This window comes from Peromyscus eremicus, chromosome X (genome assembly GCF_949786415.1).
Source record: "Peromyscus eremicus chromosome X, PerEre_H2_v1, whole genome shotgun sequence".
Taxonomy (NCBI): Eukaryota; Metazoa; Chordata; class Mammalia; order Rodentia; family Cricetidae; genus Peromyscus; species Peromyscus eremicus.
Window position 1 is genome coordinate 40,475,419 of NC_081439.1, and position 19,842 is coordinate 40,495,260.

Here is a 19,842-nt window from a genome sequence, read left to right on the forward strand (position 1 = left end):
TTAACCCAAACAATTATTTTAGAATATGTGTTGTTGCTTCTTTCATGAAGTCCTTCATAAGATGTTCTGTTGAACATAGTGAAGGTAAATTTAGGCAAAACAAGGTAGCATTCTGAAGTCCATCCTCCCTAGTTCAAATAAAAAAATCTCTTAGAATCTACATCTAGATTGTGTCATACCAACATTAATAAATTCTATTGTAAGGATGAAGAAAGTGGTCAGAATGATGGAAAAATTGAAGAAAATATGTTGCATGAAAAAAAGTTCACAATGCATCATTTCCACTAGGTTATATGAGCCAAATATAAGCTAACAAACACAATATGATTAAATATTGCCATTACAAGGCAATACTTACTATGATAAAAGATAATCCAGAGTTAGGTAAGCAGATACAGAACCATTAAATAGAGAAGAACAGGTGCATTAGCAGAATTCAGATTGAAATTGTAAATGGAGTAGTAGAGAGAACAATTGAGCACAGACTGCCTAAAAGTAAGGGATTCAGCCTTACAACCCAGGGCAAAGGAAATTATAAATAGTTCAAACTGTGTTAGTGAGCCTGTCTTCAACAACTGTCTGAAAGAAAGCCAGAGTAGCAGGGTAAAATAAGAAGACTAGGGGATGGAAGCACAACAAACTTAAAGATCAAGAGTATGAAGGTCCTAGCTAGCTGTTGTAAAAAATGCCTTTCTTTTAGTGTAAACAGTGGACCTTCGTAGACTTTTTAGTAAATGGGAAATATGCTATGGTTTGTGTTTTAAAAGGATCCTCCTGACTTTTCACTGGAGACTAGAGTTATGCTGGCCAAGAGTAAGGTCAATGAGTCCAGGAGATAGATTATGGTGACTTGGACTAGGTTGGTAGTAAAATAGTGTTAGATTCTGGGAATGTTTTCAAAGCAAAGATAGCAGATTTGGCTCTATATTTATATTCTTAAGACCACTTCTTAGAAGATTTGGGCCTCAGGTAAAATAGGTTTCCTGTTGAATTGATGTATGATTCATTGATGGTTTGAAGATTTCTTTGTTATTTTTCCTGATGAATTTCACTGTTGTCTTGAGTCAGGGGCAGAAATACTGCCACTAGATTTATGAGCATACACATTGAGGTCTCACTCCTTTGCAACCTATTTCATACCACTTAAGCACATATTTAGTAATGGCAATCCTAAAAACAAAACAAATACCACAAGCAAAGTGATTATTTTTCTATTTTAGTGAAGATTTAGGGAGATTAAATAGTACTCAGTGGTATCATATGTACAGAGTCAAACAAAATGCCCAAATGAAAATAAAGGAATGGTTGCTTATGAGAAAGCTTTAATAAAAGGGCATGCTATGTAAAGGGTTGAGTTTTCCATCAATTTGATGACATTGCAGCAAAACATTACTGCAACTGGTCCAAGACAACCATGGACCAAACAAACTCTGAAAGTAAATTTTTATTACAAAAGCTCTTAAAATTCTACTTATGTCTCCTAATGTAACAGTTTGGTACACAGAAATGTATATTATGTCTTATTAATGACATTTGGAAACAAATCTTTCATGCTAATGAAAACACTATGAATATTATAACCTATGTCTTCTGAGCCTGCTGGAGGTGGCACGTGCCTTTAATTCCAGCACTCGGGAGGCAGAGTCAGGCAGATGTCTATGAGTTCTAGGTCAGCCTTGTCTACAGAGCAAGTTCCAGGACAGCCAAGGCTAAACAGAGAAACCCTGGCTTGAAAACCAAAACCAAACAAATATCCCCAAACAAAGAAAAAGCTACATCTCTGAAAAAAAAAGTGTTTTCCAGCTATTTATCCTGTGGTATATATAAACCCTCTATTTGTCTGCTTTTATGATTTAATATTTATTTAATTTTGTATGTGAGTTTATATTTCTTTACTATTTTCTAAAAATCTATCTGTTGGCTATTGAAATTGAATTCTCTATAAATTATTGAGTTTATAGATATAGAAGTAGAAATTGTAGCTACAGGTATACAAATAGCAATATATTTACTCTATTAAAATAATGAATAACTCACATGTCTGTGTTTCTTGATATAGTTTTCTTCATATTTCATTATTTTTTCTATTTATAGTATATTATTCTTTTTTCACCCATTATTTATCAGACCCACCAGTTTCCCTACTTTGATCCCCATTGTGTAATTTATTATCAATTGTGCTAAAATGTACTTTAGTACCTACTCTTACACATTTTATTCCCTTATCAAGTCTATTGTAATATTTTCTATATATAAATTCTAAAATATAGAATCATCTGTATAAGAGTTACAAATGATATGGCCAGTATAAACATTAAATTAATTTCTGGGGAGGATGTTCTCCTGTTCAACAGCTTTTCAAGCTGTGCTCTGACCAATTAAGATGTCATGTTTTGTACTCCAATACACAATTCAGAAATGAGTCAGTATTTGTTTTTATGTGCAGCCATGCATCATCCTAGGTAGAATATTTTGGCTAGAATTATATTTGCTAAGGGAGCAATTTTTACATGTGTACCATTAACCATAGAAAAATATAATAGGTCAACTATCCAAAGAGCCCATAAAAATAACTTTAATTTTTTTTGAATCTCAAAAATCCCAAATAATTAACCCCTTAAATGCTTTTTTACTGAACACTTAATTTCACATATTAATTTTATATGTCATTAAGGGACTGTGTAGCTTTTGGGAACATAAAGAATATGGATATTTGGGACTGATGAGATGGCTCAGTGGGTGAAATTTCTGGCTGCCAAGACTGAGAACATGAGTCTGGTCTCTGGAGACCATACGACAGAAGAAAAGAACTAAGTCCTATGACCTACACCCCCCCACACACACACAAAACACATATATACAATTAAGTAATGTAGTAAAATATTTTTAAAAGGATATAAAAATTTACCTTATATAGGGTGTTGTATTCATGTGTCATTTAAAAACAACATCCACAAACTGAAATTGTATTTTGAATCTTTGGTATTTCATTTTCTCCTTTTTAAGCCCTGGGTGTTTGGAACTCACTCTGTAGTCCAGTCCCGCCTCTGCCTTTGGAGTGCTGGAATTAAAGGCGTGAACAACCACCCAGCTCTTCTTTTTACTTTGAAATAGCAGTACTGCCCTACAGTTGCTGTTCTAACAGCCACTAATGGGTTCCAACGATATTTTTTCTTAGAAATAAAAGTCCTATGTTAACCAAGTCACAAAGTGTGTCAAGGCACTTTTAATACTTCAAACCATATAAAGCTATTATCATAACTTACCTCCAAAATGAAACTGAAATGCAGGATTTATAAATATAAAAATGCACGTGACTTTAAATGTATGTAATATGGAAAGCTATGTAACTATAAGGCTGCATTTATCAAGATAATGAGTTCACAACAAGATACAATTTTCAGCATTGATGACACATTGCAAATGAGCTATCTATTTACTAATATTGACCTCTCCCCAGTGATGATGAATATCCACCCATATTGCCCACTAACAAGTATAGGAAATTATATATTTTTCTTCTTCACTAGTGCCTCTGCATCTCTGAGAGCAGTAACCAGCACTTATTATGCACTCAGTGTACTTCTCTTGAATGGAAATCTGATGCATCCAGGCATTTACTTTGTGGTAGAAGAGAATATAGATAGGATAAAAGTGTTAAGCAGATAAGCATCTTTTAGAGAATCACATGGACTTTAGTTAAATTTCTACATTGTGTTACTCAGTGATATATAACATTTTGTTCTATTTTTTGTCCTAAAAACACCCCACAACCTCAAAACATTTATTTTGTAGTAAATGAATCATATGACTTACAGTAGGAGCAAATGTAGTGTTTAATAAGAAAAGGATGCAACTTTACTTTTCATTTAATTTCTGTTTTTTTGTTTCATTTTTGTATTGGTTCTTTGAGAATTTCCTACAGTATGTCTTATTTATATTCATCCTCTTTTCACAACCCCTTTAAGATATATTCTCTTTATCTCTTCATCCAACTTGTGGTCCCCTACACACACACACACACACACACAATCTGTGCTGCCCATATACTCTTGAATGTGGCATTCTAATGAAGCATGGCTGAACCACATGGCACCACATTATTTTTTTAACTCTATTTATTTATTAATTTTACATCCTGACAGCAGCTTCCCCTCCCTCCTCTCCTTCCACTCCCTCCCCCTCCTTCCCCACATTCCCTCCATCCACCCCTCTTCCAAAATCGCTCAGGAAGGGGCAGCCCTCCCATGAGATTCAGCAAAACATGGCATTTCAAGCTGCCATAAGACCAAACACCTCCTCCTGTATTCAGGCTGCCAAGGCAATCCAGCATGAGGAATAGGTTCCCAAGAGCCAGGCAAAGCATCAGGGACAGCCCCTGGTCCCATTGCCTGGAATCCCACAAGTATACCAACTTACACAACTGCCACATATATGCAGAGGGCCTAGGTCAGTCCCATGCAGGCTCCCCTGTTGTTGGTTTAGACTCTGTGAGTTCCCATGAGCCAGGCTAGTGGTCTCTGTGGGTTTTCCTGCTATGTTCCTGATCCCTTTGTTTCCTACAATCCCTTTTCCCTCTCCTCAGCTGGAATCCCTGAGCAAGGCCCAATGTTTGACCTTGGATCTCTGCATCTGCTTCCATCAGTCATGGATGAAGGCTCTCCAAACAGGCAGCACATTCTTAGGGAAACCTGACTCCCAGCAGCAACTGTTCCTCAGCTAGGTTGAGACTTCCCATATATCTCCCCTCTCCATGCTAGGATTTGAATTCATTTTCCCAACTTTATTGTTGGAATGGGAAACACATTTTTCAAATCATGAGCTTAGACCCATGACTTATCTAAGCATACTGAATATCTTGTTAAAGAATGATTTATTTCATCAGTATGATTTTCCCTTTCTTCCCCTTTGGAGATTTGACTTTTCACTTTGTTGTTTGATTTTTATTTTTTTTCTTTCTTTATGAAATTGAAATTTTAGTTTGTGGAGTTTTCCCTGCTTACATCTATAAGAATAAACATGCTAGCACCACCTGTAGTATCCAACTGAGCCTTATGAAGTGTCATTATATCAGTCACTGTGTTCAAAATGTGGTTATTTTATTTCGTTAATCGAGTACAGTTACTTTCCACAAGTATGATTATTTTTGAAAGTCAAAGCATATTTTACAAAAAAAAAAATAAATAAAATAAAAACAAGGACTTTCCCCCTCCCCAAATAAGATATGAGCACCAAGTTCTATCAATTCCCACATTTTACTGGTCAAGCCTTAGGCAAAACAATAAAGGTGTTTTCCCAAGAACTTTTTGCTTTCTTAACTTCTCTCTGTTTCATACATTAACTCTTGCTTTCATTCTCTCACTTTTTCCCCCTTTGGGGTTTTAAAATTTTTTTTTAATTTATGCACATAGATTTAGAACAATTATATGAAAGAGTGGTTTTTTTTGGGTTTTTTTGTTTGTTTGTTTGTTTTGTTTTTTTTCGAGACAGGGTTTCTCTGTGTAGCTTTGCGCCTTTCCTGGAACTCACTTGGTAGCCCAGGCTGGCCTCGAACTCACAGAGATCTGCCCGGCTCTGCCTCCCGAGTGCTGGGATTAAAGGCGTGCGCCACCACTGCCCGGCGAAAGAGTGGTTTTATTTGTTTGTTTTCTGTGTGAAACATTTAAATATACCTCTTAGATCTTGATATTATGAATTATTTAGACAATTGTTATATGTGTGGGTTAAACATATTGGTGACTAAGTGCAAGTCACCAATATGTGTCATTGAACATGAAGGAAAGAAATAAAAGCACTTCCCTTTGGAGTCATTTATGAAGAATGAGTCGAGATTTGAACTCTCTACTTTGCTCTCCCTGTATCTTCTGTAGTCTTGTCTGTTGCATGAGTTTGAATCTGTGCCTGTCTGTAGTGTCTTGTGAATCTGTCTCTGTATCTTTATCTGTGCCTGTTACATGATTGTGTGTGGATCTGTTTGTGTGGATCTGTCCCTGTCAATGGGCTTTGCCCTTTATTGAACAACACAGAAAACATCACTTGAAGAGGGAATGAGGTATACTTTACAGAATCTTTAATATAGTTTTACAAAGGATTAAGTCACTGTCTCCACCTGACCCGGACAACAAATAGTGCTACAAACATCAATCAATATCTCTAAATGGATGCTTTCGGCATTCACGGTAAATTTTAGAAGATTGCTTTTAACATCTGTTTTTGCTAAAAATGATACACTTACATTGTTGTGGGTCTGGATATGGAAGAGTACATAAATTAAGATTAGAGCTATGCATTAACTTATATTGTAAAAGATGATTACATGGGAAATTCTAGGCAAATAAGGTTAATTGTTAGAGTCTTCTTTTAGAGGCAGCTTAAACAAACAGTCTGAGTACACAGTAGGATAGCAGTCTTAAATCTTACATGACCCTGCCTGTGAGGTCCAGCAAAACTTCTCATCTCTTAGAATATGAAATATTATATTTTTATCATAATGTGTGGACATGGATATAATTTCACCAAATCTACTTACTATCTCTGAAAACAAGTATTTATTTATTGCAATTTAGTGTCAAATATTTTGTGTAGCTTTGATAACATTTTAGTTTGTATGCTAAATATATTTGAATTTTCTTGGTCATTCATAACAGATTTTCAATTTTGATAACAATAACAGGACAATCATGATCACATATTTAAATGTAATAAATATAAAAAGTGAGCAGAGGACAGAAAAATATTCTCCCCTTGTTTTTTGTTCCCAGAGATTTTTTTGTTTTGTCTGTTTTCCTTGCACTTTTTGTTGCTTTAGACTTTTTCTCCATAAAATCTACCTGTCCCACTTTTGCTCAGTTATGCAAGATTTTTAAAGCATATTCTGCTGCTAATTTTTTGGAAACATAGTTTTCCATATGTCCATCTTTCAAGTGAAAGAAAAACATTTGCTCCCACATACGTCTCCTTTGTCATGTGTTCCTGACAGAATTTTCTACAAAATATTTTAGACAATATGTACAGCTTAATCACAATTGTACCTATCACAGACGGTGGAATTGTTTTTCATTTGTTTGAACTAGAAACGTTTAGCTTGCAGAACACTTTGAGTATAAAGTTCCTGTTTTTACAGTATCATTTTTTGCCCTTGATGTTCTATGGCATCTGGGAGACATGAGCAAATAGCATCCAGAATGAAAGGCTTTGTTTACCTCTTAGGTACGTGAGGAAATGTGGAGAAACCTTAGGGAAAATTTGGCAGAACATGCAGACGTGCTTTCTTGCCACCACTTCCTTTTGAAAGGTGAAATAACCAAGAGAAGTAAAAGTAAAGGAGCAGAGAGATACCTGACCAGCTCCCAGTATCCTCAATAATCAGAATGGTTGTCTGCAACAGCTAAAGAACACTTTAAGATATAATTCCATCCTAATTGGATTTTCATAAGCAAGTTCAACATTTTTATTTTGTCTACAAATCTATTTATTTATATTTTACAGATTTATAATCCATTTATTATATATAATAAGTTTAAATTTATATATTATTTATATTAATATTAGTTGCTATAAGAACTGTGCTTATCATTCTAAAAGCCAAAGGAAAAATACTATATGACCTTTACGTTTAAGTAATTTGTGACATGATTAATTATACATGTCAGTGTTCAACACACAATTTAGGAAGTAATAAAGGGCAAGGAGATAATCTAACATCAAATGTACATTATAAGTTTTAAATGTTAACTTAATCCAAAGCAATGTAAAAATAGAACCTTAGAAGACTTTGCATCAAGGAAGAATACTTGCATTAAGCTTTGGAGACCATAGGCTTTGAACAATACTAACAGATTAAATGTTGTCTTCAAAAGAATAATGTTCTAAACAATTTAGTTCTAATAACTCATTTGTTCATCACAATAACCTCATGGGTAAGTCACTGCTATTACATTCATATTATCATAGAGAAGCCAAGATTTCTAGCAGTTAGGTAATTTGCCCATGTAATGTAGTCAGTCGTTAAATAGTGTTGTTGTGAGACTTATTTTCTTACACTAAAATCTCCATTCTCTTTTATATAATTTAATTTTTTTGAGAATTTCATTCATGTATACTGAATTTGCATCAAATTCTCCTCCTCTGCCCCCCACCCACTCTCAACTTCAGAAGCCAATATAATTTCTAAGTGTAGTGTAGATGCTTATCCTTATACCCACAGATAAGCCTTCATTAAAGTCTATACTTAACTTCTGTATTAGACAAACTTTTGATACAAAAAATGTTCTTCTGGTTAAAAACATTAGTAAAGATATTTTAAAAGTTGTATATTAGAAAGGTAAGTTGGAGGAATAACAAAAAATTATCCTCTCAAAAACTGAAGTGTTTTTATGGAAACACATATGGATAAAAACTAAGAGATTTTTTTTGTCTCTAAAAGATTGATTTAAAATTACTCCGAATCTAAACATTATTATTGATGGATTTTGTGAGGCAAAACTTTAAAATGTTAGAGTTGAATGGAGACAAGAAAAAATAAAGGGATGAAAGGGTTTCTCCTGTTTCTCCAAGCTAATTTAAAGACTATACCTTTGTACAATTCTTTCTGTTCAAAAGATTTTGAGGTGGTTTTTCCAGACATATGTTTCTGGCTAGCTAGTTAAATGCTCTAATTGGTTGAGGGAGGAATTCTGTAAGATAACATAGTACCTCTATTGCTGAATTTCTATCAGTTCATAGACTGAAATCTCTCCCTATTTTAATCAGAGTTCATGAAGCATAGTTACACATTAGCAAGTTACTTTTTCTACCTGAAGGACACCTCTCCTGTTGGTCCTCATTAGTGATAGATATATTTTACTAGTTTGGCCTCTTACCTACTTCTTTTCTTATTTTATTACCTCAATATGCCATTTGTTAAAGTGATACTTAAATAATAGAATTGACTAACATTTCTTCATAAGTGAGTTTAGCAGATAAAAGGGCTGGGAACAAAACAACAGGAAAGTACACAGATTTTATAAACAGGTGTTTAAAAAATCCCATCTGCAAGGTAGGGGTGGCACATGCCTTCAATCCCAGTGCTAGTGAGGCAGAGGCAGGGAGATCTCTAAGTTCAAGGACAGCCTGGTCTACAGAGCCAGTTCCAGGACAGCCAGAGATACCCAGAGAAACCCTGTCTCTAAAAGCCAAGAAAGAATATCCATGAAGGGGCTTGAGATGTGGCTCTGCAATTAAGAGCACTAATCATTCTTCCAGAGGACCAGGGTTGTATTCCCAGCTCCCACATGGTGATTAACAACTGTCTGGGACTTTAGTTTTGAGAATATGCCAACATTTTCTGCCTTTTCCAGGTACTGCACACACAATTTTCACAAATATACATGCAGACAAAACACCCATACAAATGAAATAAAAATAAATACATTTTTTCTTTAAATTCGTGAAAAAAGTGAATTACACATGCTTCTTGGCATTAATTGCTATGAAACATTCACAGAAATGAAAACTAAGGGAAACTGGAAAGCAATTTCAGCATTTTTTAAAACATCAAGTTCAATATACTTACATAAGTACTGAGGTTTAAACCCAGTACTTTGGACATTGTATCCCAGCATCCTAACTAACACTGAGCTACATCTCTAGCCCCATTTAGACCTGAATCTTTAAAATATGTAAGTCACATTTAGGATAAGAAATACTGAAATAACAATTTCATATTTTCTTAAATTTTAATGTATGTATTCATATATCTGTAATTTTACATTGCCTTTTAAAATATACCTTTTCTGAGTAAGAGAACTGAAAATTTTAGAAGTAAATATTTTATTGTTAAAAGCAAACTTTAGTAATTAGATTTATGTTTTATATACAATTGGCTCATTTAAAATCTTCATATGAAAATAAATACCTCAGAAATGTGTTTTACAGTCTAATTAATAGTACAAAACAAAAGAATGAAGATGCCCATGAATTTTAGGCAATAGCCTTTTATTAATTGAGTGCTGAAGCTTCATTGTTGGCTAAACTACGTTTCAAATTTTGGATCAGGGAGCTGGTCATTTATTTTCGTAACTATAGGGAAGGGGAAACAGAAATTAGATTACTTAAAATGTAAGAAATACTAGGATATTTCATGATATTCCAGGTAGAAAACTGTGCTGTAAGTAAGGGAAAAAATAATTTAAAAATTCAGGCAATTTGTTTTAAAGATTTTTTCATCAGAATCAAGAGTAAGTTCAATGTAACAGGTACTATTATCTCCTGCTTTTGGCTGACTATGTTTCCATAGTATCTTCTTACATTCATATGAATAACTTTGCCCTACAGTGTGGAAGAAGCAGACACTATTGTCAAACACCCTTACAGCAAGAAAATTAGTGTTACTATACATTAAGTGGCAGAAATACTAAACTATTGAGATCCAACTATTATCAGAGAGAACATAAAATGGTTAAATGAAGAGTTGCTGGAGACCTTTTTTTTTTTTAACATGATTTGCTGGCAAATAAATTTGTTGTTTAGGTTACTAGATATAGTGTCTTCAATCTCCTGTTTATCTCCCTTTTTAGCCTATAAAGATACATATTCTATAAGCTTGAATAAGCAATGTACTTCAGTCTTATAATATCTGTGTAGAGTTCTTTTAAATGTATTTTTTTCTGAAAGACTCATTTTTAAAGTATTACATACCTCAAAATCAAGGCCTATATTATTATGTCCATGCCATTAATGAATCTGTTAAATGTGGTTTTCAAGTAGATACAATAACCACAGCAGAGTGGCATATAAATTCAAATTGTTTACTTTATTACCTGTATTTTGTCTTCCTTTTATGAAATTTATTTCACTGTATATTTTTCTATCTTCATAATATATTCATTGGAGTATTATTGAACTTATATAATACTGTGAAACAGATTTGAAACAATGTGTAACAGTTCACAATATTAATTATTAAACATATGGATTATTTAATTCATGAACAAGCACCTTCTAGAAATTTGATTTTCCTTTTCCTTTTTATTTTTAAAATCTTCACTTACAAGTAGAGTGACTTAAAATTATAATCTGGAAATGAGGGAGTCAATTTTTCAGTACCTGTCAAAATTAAAAAGGGTGTTGAAAAAACTGAGTACTTTATCATTTTGACATCATAATTTCAGATAAGGTATGAAACTATTCAGGAAGCAAAAACGTAAATTTTCCAAGGGATTTTTCCTTCACCGTAGCAACTATAGACACTATGGTTTTATTTGGGGGGTTTAGGGTCAAAAACTATAAAGATCACTTATTTCTAGACTAACTAAAATTATGAAAACTCTAAGAGATTTTGTATTTTAGTGTAAACTCTGGAGAATGTTAATTTTATCTTTGGTGCTGATATTATTTTTGTGTATGGCATGCCTAGGGGATGATATTATGTTTAGGGACTTTGAAAAAAATTCTCTGGACTTCAACCAGTTTTTGCATTCTTCTCTGCGAACTCAGGAAGAACTGATTATCTGATGTCCAGGGAGTGTGGCATCCCCTGTCCCAGTTTCTGCTTTTCTCATTTTGGAACGTTTTACTGCCTTTGAATACTAGGATAGTTCACAATGCTTCTAAGCATTCATACTATTTTCCAGAGAACTGAAAGTTAGGCTATATCAAGAAACTTTTCAAGCTCAAATCCGAAGATAATGTATGTATTGTGTGTGGTTGTGCTTGTTTGCACATATGCACTCATGTGATTAGGAGTACACATACAAACTTACATATCACATTAAACCAGAACCAGACAAATTTTGTATGCTGGTGTGTAAGATCCTTTTATTCTTATTTGAATTTAGCCTTTATAGGTACTTAGAACTACGTGCTTTAAGCATTTGGGCTACCAAATATAGGCAAATGTGATCAGTTGTCTAATGTGAATTCAAAGAATCAACTTTCTTTTAAAAAGTAATAGAAAGCTTACCAGACTTTGATTCTTGTTAATGGCTCAATACCCAAGTGAAAAAGATATTAATGACTTATAGAATCAGAAGTTGCATCTGGTAAATACTTTTGAACTCAAGTTGTCCAGGTCAGACAAATTAGGAGAAGCAGCAGTGAAATCGTGTTGGTGTAAATTCCTCGCATATGACGTAGTCAGGTTATTGCAACATCCCTAAACACACTGAAGGCTCAGAGCCACAAACATAGAGGTCCTGTTGAAACTAACAAAGGCAAAGACAGACTGCCGTAGACACACTGGGTATAGTGGATTTTTAGGGTTACTAGCAGATAATAAATCCACTCTATCCTCTTAAAACGTTTTTTATAACTTCTGTTATATTTTCAACTTCGTTTCTATAAAATATAAACTTTTAGTCAACAAATACACACCTCATGACAAATAAATCCAACTATAATAGTCCATTTTTACTGAAAGAAAATGACAGTGCCTTTAACGAGATATTATGAGAACTAATCTTTGGGCAAACTGATCTCTTTATTCCAGCTTTACTCCTCAAGGGATCCATCCTCATGCAACCTTGCATGTGTTCTCTTAAAATCTTCCTCTAGCCACGTAACCCTCTCTTATGCAATTAAAACACAGCATATTTCTGTGATTACCATTTCTGTAAGTAAAAGTGGTGGAAGAGAGTTTTGGTGTGAATTTTTAAAGATGAGTAAATTCACAGGCTATTTCTGTGTTATCACGCCCTCCTTTCCCTCATATGTCAGTACCTAATGTGTCAGATATGGCCTTTTACCTCAGAGTTCAGTTGAGGTGTTGAACAAATAAGTAAATTTCCCATCGTAGGGTACATATGGACTTGAGGAGAATAGCTTATCATTACTAAGAAAACCCTTACTTGAAACTAATTCATACCACTCACGACATATTCTATACATCTTTGAGCGGATATACAAGACTATAAGCGAAAGTTGATTTCATTTTAATGTTAGAGCTCCATTTAGAACATTTGCTTATAATTTACATGATCTATGTTCTCACCAGGATGTACAGCTTAATTTTCATAATTTATAATTTACAAAGTCACACTTCACTCTTAGCTACTGAATTAAACACAGTTTTCAGTTTGAGATTCAAAGCCCATTATTCCATGCCTCTACGCTCTCTACCATAGGCCGTTTTCCCAGTTCTTTACATTTTATAAAATCAGTTGCTTCTATTTGTTACCTCTTTTTCTAAATGTTACATATGGGCTATAATGCCTTTACTGCTTCTGCTACTTGACTACCACCCCACATTTCACGTTCCTCATGACCAAATGATACATCAGTCCTTCTCCAAACTTCTAGAAAACATTAGAGAAAGAGTGAAAATGGCCAAAGTACTAGAGTAAGTATACTTGGGCTCTGGTCAGCATTCAACAGAAAAAGACACAAGAGAAGCAAAAGGAAATGTTGTGCCTGTCTGAATCAGGACTGAGAAAAGTAGACAGACAAAACTGAACCTTAGAGTGGATCTGGAGTGGCTGTGTTGAAGAGCACGGATTCAAGGAAAGATAACTATGTTATCTCTTGAAAAAAGATAATTATTTCTCCTATCTCTTTAGCATAGCTTAAAATGGATCTGTCTTCCTGAGAGGTAGTCACTTGGCCAAGTGATTGGCCAGGACAACTGCATTCAAAGTTTTGATTTTAAAATCAGTTTTGTTATGAATTTATGTGTGTATGTGTGTACTTTCATGAGTGTATGTGAACCATATGTATGAAGAAGCCTCCAGAAGCAGGAAGGCAGCATCAAACCCCCAGGAACTAGAGCTGACCTGTCAAGAAGGGATGCTACCGAGGCAGCATACTGCCAACAAATTAAGTTCTGTCTAGATTTCAGAGCACATGCCTTGAATAAAAATCTGGGTTTGAATATCAGTATCTTTTACAAGATATTGGAAGTCATAAGTACTAATGAAAAATCATTTGGGCACAAATGGAAATCTATGAAAACACCAACAAGTACACTTTAGTATTGACATAAGGTAAGAATACAAAGAGGAGACAGTGAATCTGCAGACATGAAAATAGAAAATTAAAAAGATCTTAAACCAAATGAAAGCAATTTTAAGCTGTAGGGTAAAATCAATTATACTGGAATAAAGACAATGACTCACTCATTTGATTTAGGCATATTCAAGTATAGGAAATAAAGACTAATATGAGTAAAGTCAGTGATTTAGAATTGCAAAACTATTTCTTCTAGGACTATTTCTCCTTTTTTACTTTCTAGAGAAAGCTGATATATTTTTATGATATATGTTTTTCATTGTTACAGAATATAAAAGACAATCTGAAACAAATCTCAGGTCGGATTGATGTTATTCACAAGAAGAAGACAGCAGCCTTGCAAAGTGCCACCTCTGTGGAAAGGGTGAAGCTACAGGAGGCAGTGTCACAGCTGGATTTCCAGTGGGAAAAAGTTAATAGAATGTACAAAGAACGGCAAGGGTAGGTAACATTTTAATTGTCCTGAAAGATTATATCTCACTTTTCAAGAAACTCTAAAAATCATTCAAATAGTTTCCATGGGTAGAAAGACAGAAAATATATTACTATAAAATACAAGTACATTATTACTAATGGACTGAGTTACTGAGACACTGTGTTTGTATATTACATCATTCTCTAAAACTGCACATAATGTGAAATCTGTTTTGTTCATCTAATTAAACTGATACAAAGTGTAAAATATATATCTTCAATTCTATCTGCCTCCTGTATATTTGTAAGAGTTATGGTACTATCGCTTCTCGTCCTTTTGGCTAAGATCAAGTGAAGAGTTATGGTACTTAGAGCAGTGTATTTTAATATAACAAAAAAAACCCTTCATTTTAATTTATTATTTCTTTTTGGAAGTTAATATGTATGTATTTAATAGGCTCTTTCCCTGTGTTTAATATGGAAAGCATATTTAATTGATTTGAAATCAATTTTTGTGCTCACCTTAAGGAAAATATTTAACTTTGGAGTTAATTTTTGGAGCCATTCATATGCATTAACTTCACATCACAATTGGTGAATTATTTCTTCTTTTATAAATTTAGAATACAAGTTTTCTAACCTCATAAAACAACTTTAAGTTCTGAAATTTAAATGTAGACTTCTTCATTTGCCTAAAAAGAATTCAAATTATATTGTATCTCTCATGTGTCTATTTATAGTCATCCTTATACTTCAGGTTTTAGTTTACTACATTATACTCTGAAATAGATATTTCAGAGAATAATTTCAGTTTTCACCAATGATTGTCTTTACTGTCTTCCCAATTATCTTTCATCTAGTGTTATTTTTGTAAAATATAATAACTTTAGTTCTGTAATATTATTTTCCTATGAATAAAACACTGACTCATTAATTCTGCATAAACAGTCTTCACATGACCTCTATTCACCTAGATCTGGTCAAGCATGCTATTTGTCACATGTTGTCTGCACTACAACTCTTCTATATTATGTTTTAGCAATAGGAAACTGCTTTGCAGTTTCTAAAATGCTTTGTTTCCTCTCTATCTTACCAATCATATTCATCAGGATTCGCTTTAAATGTTTTCTGGCTCTTGAATTCCAAGATTATTAGTGGATCATGATGTCTTGAAGCTGGAGTATGTGTTTGTCACTACCTATAATATTATATCCATAAATCATTTTAAACTTACAAGTGTTTCCAAATTTGGTTGTTACTTTATGCAAAATATATTCTTTGATGTGACATTCTCCTACAATTTACTGTGTAGTAATAAAAATTTTAATTTATAGTTTTTGCAAATTTTAGTTTTGTGTGAATATCTCTCTTTAGTTGAATTAATACATTTATCTCAACAAATGACAATGCGTTTAGACCAATAATGTCTAATTTCATTGTTGATGAATAAGAGAAAATCAACAATCTGGCACACATACTGTAAAAGACAATCTGGCATTGTTACTGTAGTATACTTTCATACTCCCTGTGGACTAATTGTGAGTCACTGCAGGCTTCTCCAAATGAGGTCAGATTCATCACTTTTTTGAAATGTGTTCGTTCTACTGTCTTTTGTGCTTTTCCTCTTACTTTCTTGCATCATTCTGGGATATGCACATATACTAAGAACTTTTGGAGTATCTTGAGTACTCAATGATTACTGTACTTCTTTAGGCACTACCATCATGACAAACATGTAGCATTTTTGCTTTATGAGGATGCTTCTTCACTTTAATCATATATCGGATGATCTGTGAGAAGTATATTCACCTTGAACAGACTAAAATGGTTATTTTCTTTTCACTTCACTTTGACTCTAGATGTAATATTGAAACAGGAAAACCAATGCTAGTCCATAGAGGAAGTAGCTGAAATTTCACACGAATTTGAGATATTTTAGGTTTTGGGTGAGTAATTATGTCTCTAAACTCAATAGTCTTACTCTTTCTTGTCCAGAGGCCAAAGGGGAGTTCCCACTTTACTCTCCTTGGCCTTCTCCAACAATTAGAAGCTCTATCATTTTCTATGAATTTTAGTCAAATCTCAGATAAAACATGTATAAGTAATTGCTTATAAATAGGAAGTCTGGAGTTCACCTTCCTTGGGAATCGTGGCTTTTATCTAGATTGGCTGTGCATTCTTGAACAATGTCCCTAAGTTTTATACTCCTTAAATATAAAATGGGAACAGAATATTTTCTGTTTTCATGGGGAGTCACTGATACAGCAAATGTACAAGGGCTTGCTAAAAGAGGGGTAATGTAATGACAAAAATGATCCTGAGGCTCTGAGATGTTTGATTTCTGCTATTTTATTACGTTTTGTTTGTTTCATGTGGGGACAGGGCATTCATGTTCCACAGTACACAAGCAGAGTTCACAGGACTATTTGAAAAGTTGTTTTCTCTTTCTATTATGTGTCCCCAGTAATGAATTCATGTTATCAGCATTGGCAGAAAGCACCTGCTGATCCCATATTTTATTTTTATACTTCCATATTTTTCCAGTTACTATGGAGAGATGAGTTAGACTTAGTCTCTGCTTTGAAGATCATTACAGATATGGAGACAAAATTGATACCCAGCCAGTAAGATAAGGGTAGATAAATATAAGGTATGCTATCTTATGGGCAAGAGTGATTACCCCACTAACTGAAATTGACCCATCTTATTCAGACTCGGGAATGACTCAAAATAAAGTACTTCTGTCATGATTCATTTCTTTAAAATAATATTTAAGTAAATTTTGAGAATTTCATGCAATGTATTTTGATCATATTCACATCCTTCTCCATCATCTCCAAGATCAACCCCTATTTCATTACCCAACCAAGTTTGTGCTATCTTTGAAAACCAAAATATTTTTTTCTGCTGTCCAAATACTTCTGGTGTGGGGCTTGCCATGGAATATGGTCAACATACTATGCTTAAACCCTTAAAGAAAAGAGACTCTTCTTCTCCCAGCAGCTATTAATTGCCAGTAGTTCTTTATCTAGGGTGGGGGGGCTTTGTGCCTATCTTTACCTTCTATGGTGGGATTTTGTCTGGCTTGGGCTTGTACACACCTCGTGAGTATTGTCACAATCTGTTATTTCATATACAACTCTCCTGCCATATCCAGAAAACAGTTCTTTGCAGTCATCTATCATTTATGAGTCTCACAGTCTTTCTAGCTCACCTTCTGTGATGATTTCTTAGCCTTGGGAAGAGTGGTATGATTCAGATGACACATTTAGAGCTGAACACTCTACAGTGTCTTCTTCTCTGCATCATGACCAGTTGTGTGTCTTTGTGTTAATTGTTATATACTGTAAGAAGAAGCTCACTATCAGTGAAGAAAAGTAATCACCAATCTTACCCACCTGTGAACCTGATGACTTACAGTAAATATAGAACTGACAAAATACCACCAACCACAGGTACAGCAGTGGCATTAATGTTATGGGTTTAATCAACCATATTTTGTTCAGAATTAAAGTCCATGTTATGGAACCTATATGGGACATTATTGCAGCCAAGAACCTGTAGCTAGATGTGTCAAAGAACCTATAAGAAATGTGGAAATTAAATATATATATATATATATATATATATATATATATATATATATATATATATACTTGCTGGTGTTAGGGATACAGTATTAATTCTGCAAACCTTCAAACTGGCCTGCTAGTGGAAGGTCTCATACCCATGAGCAGACTGGCAGCACTCATTGGATTTCAGTTATCAAAAAAAAAAATAGAGTTGGGAATTGGAGTATTTGGTAGTTTCAAAAAGAGTAGGGATTGAAATGGGGACAGATATGATCATATTTCATTGTATACATGTGTGGGATTTTCAAGAATTAAAAATATGATTTAAAAAGTGGCACAGCCATATCTGGATGGAATGGCAGAAATCATAAAGCCAGCACAGCTGCTTGACAATGATCTAGCAAAGCTGAGCCACATGTTTGCTGCCATGCCACCTTTGGTTTTCATCTCCACTTGTTGCATACTTGGAACACTTAATATTTGTACAATATGAGGATATTGGATTGATGGAAAATTTCTTATGAATCATTTATGCCTTCTCCCAGGAATACTGCTCCTAAGCTTCCCCAGGAAGTTCTGAACATACTATTCCCCCCCACTTTCAGGGAGATAACCTTATCTACCTGAAGGTCTTTCTTATGCCTTGGAGGTTGTGACACACAAATAAGCCAGAAGTCTGTTCATGAGACTATGAGACATTTTTGAAACATCTGTCCTGTACTTACACAGAAACAAGATATTCAAAATAAAGTAAACTTAAAATATCAACAAGATTCAGTGGGCTAGAGGAGTTGGCCACAATTCAGATTATAAGCATCTCCCCACTGTACACTCAGACAATTATGTGGCATATACCTCTGCCCTGCACAGAGACATATTGATGAGCAAAGTATGGAGTGGAAAGATGATAAAAGTATAAGGTGCCTGGACCTCCCTCTCAGAAAAAGTAGCTCATGCAGAGCCACTATAATGTCATATGACCCAAGGAAAAACAGAATGCCAAGATTAGACTTATAGACAAATTCTATAAAGATATAAATGGGAACAATGTATTGTGCCAGAATTTGAATAATAACTGCAGCAGGCTTTGCCTGAGGATTTTTCTTGGCCACTCTGACCATTAGGAGTTAATAATACACACTTAGGACATGGCAAAATGCCCAGGGTGGCTTGAAGATTTTGTTTTGGTCTAGTGTCCTTGAAGCAACCAAAGCTACTAGCCTGAGAACAGGTTGTTATATGCCTCTAGATTCTTAAAAAATGGGTTATGGAGTTAATGTGTAAGAATGATAAATCATTTTATTAATGATATCAAAACTTGATGGAAAATAATTGGAAATAATATCTCTATTCTGTCAAGTTTATTAATTATGACCAAAAGATGAGCAAAAGGAAATGAAACACATGTCCAAAAACAAAAATGATATGATCTATGTTTTAGAACATCATGATTGTATCACTGCTTATTAAATTCTGCATAAATAAAGAGCACTCTGGCTGATAGTCAATCAGGCTGCAAGATCCTCCCAACCATCATGGCCTGGCTCACTTCCTTCCCCATCAGCTCCTTACTTTCTCTGGTGGGACCCATCCACCACTGGGGATGACTCCTGTATGCTTCCTCTCTGTCCATCTCTCTGAAAATGAAACTAAGAAGTAGCTATCTTGTGTCTAATTCCTCTGTCGCTGCTCTTGCATCCACCATTCTTCAAACCCTGCCCTCATCTGGAGCTGGACTCCAGGAAAAAGGGACTACCAAATGTTAGACACTCTGTATTATTATCTTTATTTTCTTATATAACATTTATGATTTCTAAAGACAGTGATGTATCTGTCATATGTTCATGAATTTACTCATTAAAACTTCTGAATATAG

The 19,842-nt window shown here is 34.2% G+C and overlaps 1 protein-coding gene across 8 annotated transcripts in view; it reads left to right on the forward strand.

Moving 5' to 3' along the window:
* Dmd (dystrophin) overlaps positions 1 to 19,842 on the forward strand; it is a 2,092,376-nt gene that overhangs the window by 908,156 nt on the left and 1,164,378 nt on the right. For all 8 annotated transcript variants that reach the window (XM_059250112.1, XM_059250109.1, XM_059250111.1 and 5 more), the window contains one exon: positions 14,249 to 14,421. In XM_059250112.1, coding sequence (XP_059106095.1) covers positions 14,249 to 14,421 — 173 coding nt within the window. The remainder of the gene's footprint in view (positions 1 to 14,248; positions 14,422 to 19,842) is intronic.